A 6,642-nucleotide genomic window follows, 5' to 3' on the forward strand; every position below is an offset into this window, starting at 1 on the left:
GACCAAGCCCCACGGTTCGGCACGCATGTGATCCGCGGATTAATTGCAAAATTTAAAATGTTTTAACTTAGGTTTACAATATAAGTCCAATTGCAGTTGCTAGTGAAAATTAAAATGTTGCAATGACAAAATATTGCACTAAATTAAAAATGTAAATGTTACAAAAAATTTACAATATTAATGTTGTAATACTGGTAGCACTAATATAAAAATGTGATGATATATGTTACAAAAAAGTAACAATTTTGAAATGCGTTGATGGTTGATTTTTTTCTTGTCTTTTATCTCAGTGTTCCTATCAATGTTGCATAAGGTTTTTTATGCATAATAATAACCCTAGAATGTGATCAAACAGTTTAAAATAGCTGGGCTAAGATATATAACAATTTTTATGACTGCAGAAATATGTTAATTCAGTATACACATTATCCCACTGGTCACAATTGTGATTTTTCACACACTTTTCCAAAAAAAATTCAAAAAAATAATTATTGATTATTTCAAAGGGTTACTAATGACACATCATTTGGATATTTTCATGTCTGGGGTTTATAACAGAATGTGAAAAAAATGTAACAGTCTGCTGTTTTAAATAAACCTTTTGAATGTTGTAAATGACCATTGTTTAAGCAAATTATTTTATTTTAGTTTTGTTAAAATATTAGTACAGTTGTCATTCAAATTTTGAATTAGTTTTGAGTAGTTTTCATATTTTAATATGATTTTAATTTGAATTAATCTTCTAGTCATTTTGATTTTGCAATTGTTATTATTTATTTATTTAGATGTCAATAGTTGTATTAATTTTATTTCAGTTTTAGTACTTCTACATACATTTTACCTTGGCAACTAACTGATAAAATAAGTTTATATTATTATTTTATTTCAGTAAACACCTTCAACACATCCACACTAAACTATAGCTGTACAGTACTATTTACTTAAAGTTGCTCTGAGATTTTAAGTTTCTACTTACCTGATGAGATATTCTAAAAATCTTAACATACTGTTCATGATATCACTGTCCGTCTGTAGTTTGATCTTAGAGGTTTGAAATACATTATTTACATTATTTGGTCAACAAACCATCACAGATTGCTCTATAATATTTAATCTACTCAGATCTAAATACAACTATAAACTATACAAACCATAAACAAGATTATATGATGACAATAATACGATTAATCAAAGTACAGTATGAAACAATTGATACTGGAATGTTACAAAGCGTGCGAAAAAGCACCATTTCCATCCATTCAAGAGAACAAAATTATCACTTCCTGGGAAACTGGCCCAAAGTACCAATAATCAAAATGGAAGTTGCGGCAACTGGGGAAGCCACTGGTTGAGACTCATTATATTTATTTTCTCAAACAGTGTAGCTTATATATATATATATATATATATATATGCACCTATCCTCTTGTTGATTTTATTGATGACTGTATTTGAAATTAAATCCTTGTATATATTTTAATCTTTATAGAACCTAAAGATATGTCATAATATGCATGATATCTGCTTCTTGTCTTCTCCTCTTGTGGATCTGATGTCATAAACCAGAAGTGCTACAGTAGCCACGCCCACCAGAGCAGAGACGACCAATCGGATCACAGCTTCAGTAAAACCACAGCAATAGATGTGGACTTCTGGGGAAAAACAGAACTGTAGTTTCCAACAAAGTGACTTTAGTCCCTGTGAGGAACTCAAAACTTTAAACATACTGTAATGCTATAAAAATGATCCCTATTTTGTGAAACAGAAAAAAAATATGGGTGACTTAATTGGGTTTGTGTGAAAAAATAACCGTATCAGCACTGCCGTACCTGAACATGTCTGACAGAGTTCACCAATGTCCAGATGTGTGGTCTGGTTGCTGATGGGATTGTTGAGCACACAGCTGTAGGTGTTGTTATCCTGATATTCCACCTCCAGAGGTAGAGAGAGACTGATGCTGAGATCAGACACACTGATGCTGGACAATAAACTGTTTCCTTTGTACCAGGAGAGAGTCACATGACTTACATTCAACACTGAACACACCAATGAACAATATGATGATGATGATGATGATGATGAAGAACATTGTGAAGAGTCTCTGCTGATGACAGGAACAGGCAGACGAGCTGAAAACATGAGAGTATGGTTAATAATGTCATTTGATTAATCATTTTTGTAATGTAATTAAATTATGATCTCTACTCACCACAGACAGAAACATTGAATTTCTTTGATGACAGTTTCACTCCACTAATCTCTAGTTTATAGAGTCCCATATGTTCAGTTGTGGTGTTTGTGATGGTCAAAGATCCAGTTTGATGATCCAGCTTCAGTCTGTCTCTGAATCTCTCATCAGGACCATCATATGTGGAGAAGATTCCAGCATCTCTACTGATTTCAGCTATGAGAGTGTTTTCAGCTCCGAATTTCCACTGTATGTCATCGTTTTCATGTATTTGAGTAACATCAGTGTGTAGAGTGACAGAATCTCCCTCCATCACTGACACAGACTCACCAAACAAGTAGCACAAACAAGGCCAGATTTGACACAGATCCACACACAGATCATGGAAAGCCTTCCATGACTTTTGTAGTTGCTAATTTTTACTGCAATTTTCTGCAAAGTTCTGCAGAGGTTTTCCATTTGCATGTCATGTAACATCTGTTAAATTAATATATGCATTGTAATATTTAAAAGTAAGATATTCATAGCAGCAAAGAGAAAAAAGTGAGAAACTGAAAATCACTACAGTAATTTAGAATATTTTCAACGCCTAGAACCATGTGAAACAAGCACAGAATCGAAACTGAAGTAGATTTCACAATAGTGGCTGATTTGATTTATCTGTAAAGAACTGCAAATGAAAATGATCCTAGCTTGTTATGACATAAAGCCATAAAAATATATGTATGACTTACCAATCAGATGCCACAAACAGAACAAAACAAGCATATGAAACATTTTCTTCAGCCGTTCAGGGAAAGTCTGTTCTAATAAGACTATCCGCTTAAAAAAAAACTCCCCTCGACAAAATTTAACCCTCCTAGTTCACACCCCTGTTTTATACAGTCTATGGTTCACACACACATGCACACACGCACACGCACATGCGCGCGCTTTTTGAATGTATTATAGTTATAATTTATCATCTGGTTCTTATTGAATCTTTAATCGTTCTTAATGGTGGGAGACATTCTCTGTTTTTATCATTTAACACTGACAATGTTTGAAAGAAATGACTGGATATGCTAAATATATGGAATATTATGTAAATCTTCCTAGATTTTTAATCATTTGAAATGGCTGAAATAATTACATTCTCTAAAATGTCGAGAATTAAAAAAAAAAAAAAAAACACAAAGTTAAAACAGTCTCCCATCTCACAATCACCAGTTTTACTTAAGTAACATAGCAGCTCATCTGAGTCAAAGTGAAACCTGCTGCGGTCTGTTTCCTTAGAAGCGTGTTTGATTTGCTGGATGAACAGCTTGTAGGTGTGAATGACCATTCAGTGCATGTGAGTTTAGTTTGTAGTTGAAGAGCTTCCTGTTCTGCTGTTATGAATCTCACAGTCTAAAATAACTGCTTAACAATGAAATACGGTACTGAATCAGTCCATCAAAGCTGATGTTTGAAAAACCAAATGAGGCCAAATGAGGCCTACAGGTCAGAGGATAAACAAGATTATTACCCATTATGTATTATTGAAGACACACAGATTGGCAGCTGGCACTAGCAAGGAGACTAGAATATGATATAAAGCCAAAATGGTGGACTAGAATTTTTACTGAAATACAGCTTTGATGTGGGGGAACCTACCAATGAAACTTTTTATAGAAAGTTTTGAAATAATATAATATAGAGATATAGAAAAACAAATTTCCAAAAAGACTGGTTTGAAAAGGACATATATGGTTATAAGTAAGATTGTTCATTTTAACACAAGGACATACATTTAATTTTGGCATTGGAGGGGACATAACAGCAGACAACAGTCTGCAACAACAACATTTAATTGTTTGATAAAAATTATTGCTAAGGAGAATTTCCAAGTATGGAAACTATCCAAAGCTTTGTTAAAAGCAGTGAAAATTGTATGTCTATATTCATTCATGTGTCCGCTTAAGGTGTACATTTATTAGACCACTTTTTTTTTTTTTTTGGTTAACCTGGTGGCAACACATCCCTTACGAAAATTAATAATTTTATTAGTTTAACAGTTTTACTACAAAAAGGTTATTATAGTTAAAACACGGTAACCACCAGTGGTGGACAGTAACGAAGTAGTTTTACTTCGTTACTGTACTTAAGTACATTATTCAAGTATCTGTACTTTACTGGAGTAGTTTTATTTTGAGTAACTTTTACTTTTACTTCACTACATTCTAAAGCATAAGATCGTACTTTTTACTTCACTACATTTCATAAAACATATCGTTAGTTTTTTAATATAACTGTACTGCATTAATGGTTTGATGTTTTGTACTGTTTAATAAAAGAGAGAAAATAAATTTAAAAAGATTCACAATCCGCTTCGAAGTTCCGATCTTATTCAAATGATTTGCTATCCGTGCTCCAAAGTTCTAATCTTAATCAAATGATTCATGATCCGCACTCCGAAGTTCCTAAATGATTTGTAATCCACGCTCCGAAGTCCCGATCTGAATCAAATGATTCGCGCTCCGAAGTCCCGAACTAAATCAAATGATCGAAGTCCCAATCTGAATCAAATGATTCGCACTCCACGCTCCGAAGTCCCGATTTAAATAATCATTGGCAAAGCAACATTTATATCGGGACTTTCGCGAGCACTGATAATAATTCGTGAACCCAGTCTGAAGTTCAGATCTGAATCAGAAGATTCACGAACCCACTCAGTTTTGATCTAAATTAAATGATTTGATATACGCTCAGAAGTCCCAATCTGAATTAAATGATTTGCGATACTCGAAGTTCCGATCTAAATAAGATGATTCGCAAACCCGGTCAGAAGTCCCGATCCGTTATACGCGCTTTGAAGTCCCACTCTGAATCAAATAATTCGCGATACGCGATCCGTTTGGAGCGCTTCGGAAAACTGAATAATTTTGTGACGCAATGGAGGACTATACGTGCTTTTTAAATTCATTTCAAGAGATGTCAAAATTTGAAAATGAATGGCTCTTTTGATCTGGTTTTTGCTACTGAATCACTTGAAGTGAATGATTGAAGCCATGAGTTTGATTCAATCGGAGCGTTTCGCGTCTTCATCCATGTTTATAGGACACTGTCAGTACTGGCTTAGCTCGCTAGTTTTATGACATTACCTGAAATAAGCAGAAAAAGTATGATGTTTACAAATAAAATGTCAATATTTCTATTCCACAGATTACGTCCAACACAAAACTATAGCCTACAAGCATATTCAGGTGAGGTAACCGGTTTATCATTCACTGAACGTTTTAAACACTTTGGCTAATTTATAGCCTATGTTCTTACTCCACACATGTATTAAATGTAGCCTACATCCTTGAAAGTGCACATTTGTCAAGCAGAGGCGGACTTGCCCATTAGGCAAAGGTAGGTGACTGCCTTGGGCCCCCAAAAGCCAACGGCCTCCTAAAATGCTTTTCATACCAGATGCGCATTAAACGCGGACAGGTGAACGGTTGCCGTTTATGGTGTTTATTACCACGACAACCATCTGCGTGTCCGAGTTGAATGTGCTTCTTGTGTATCCTGCTTGCAGCAAAGGAATATCATGCATCTGAAGCTGTAAATATTGAGCAACAGTTCGTATTGTATGTTTATTGTTTTAAATGCCGCTTACTCGTTTCTGAGAAGGACCCTAGTAGAGGATGCATGCAGTTACTTTTTTGGTTGATATAATCCTAACAGTGTGTTCACACCAAACGCAAATTTAATTATTCGCGCGAGTAGATTACATACAAAGTCAATGCAAAGACGCGAATAGAGGCGAATTCGCGCCAGGCGACGCGAATGACGCGAAATGCGCGACGCGTTTGTTGCGAACGCGAGATATTCGCCTCAATCGCGTAAAAGAATGAGCTAACCTAGTGATAGTCAGGGTCACTCTGAATACGTATCAATTGAAATAATGAGCTAACCTATAAAGGAACACTTTTTATGAATGTTTGAATATACGGAAATACAGTAATCAAAGTGCAGCAATGGAGTTTGATGTTTTGGGTAATTTTGCTTTTAGTTTTCTCCAAAACTATACAGTAAAATGCCTTGAAAATGAATAGAGTGATAGTCAGGGTCACTCTGAATACATACCAATTGAAATAATGAGCTAACCTTTAAAGGGACACTTTTTATGAGTGTTGGAAAATGGGACACAGTGCAAGTACAAGGACGCATTTTGTTGTTTGGGGAGATTTTGCTTTTAGTTTTCTCCAAAACTGTACAGTAAAATGACTTGAAAATGAATATAGTATACACAAACATTAAATAAAAAAACAATTAATAAAAAACATTAATATTAACATTTATAAACATTAATAAATGATTTATAATTGTTTATGTACAAAAATAATGTATTTACAAACTAAAAATAAAAGTTAAAATAAGCAAATTATAAAGGAAACGTCGGTATGACAGCTTCTTTACATGCATTTTGACTGCTCTCAGCACCC

The 6,642-nt window shown here is 34.3% G+C and overlaps 1 protein-coding gene across 1 annotated transcript; it reads right to left on the bottom strand.

Moving 5' to 3' along the window:
* Positions 1-1,493: 1,493 nt before the first annotated feature.
* LOC107749705 (uncharacterized) lies at positions 1,494-2,579 on the bottom strand (the record flags this gene model as incomplete). Its single annotated transcript, XM_016564851.1, has 3 exons — positions 1,494-1,652; positions 1,830-2,129; positions 2,210-2,579. Coding segments are annotated over 3 exons (819 nt in total), but the record flags the coding sequence as incomplete, so codon positions are not given.
* Between the last annotated feature and the right edge of the window lie 4,063 nt (positions 2,580-6,642).

The sequence above is a fragment of the Sinocyclocheilus rhinocerous genome, unplaced genomic scaffold, assembly GCF_001515625.1.
Source record: "Sinocyclocheilus rhinocerous isolate Xijiao unplaced genomic scaffold, SAMN03320098_v1.1 scaffold9679, whole genome shotgun sequence".
NCBI lineage: Eukaryota > Metazoa > Chordata > Actinopteri > Cypriniformes > Cyprinidae > Sinocyclocheilus > Sinocyclocheilus rhinocerous.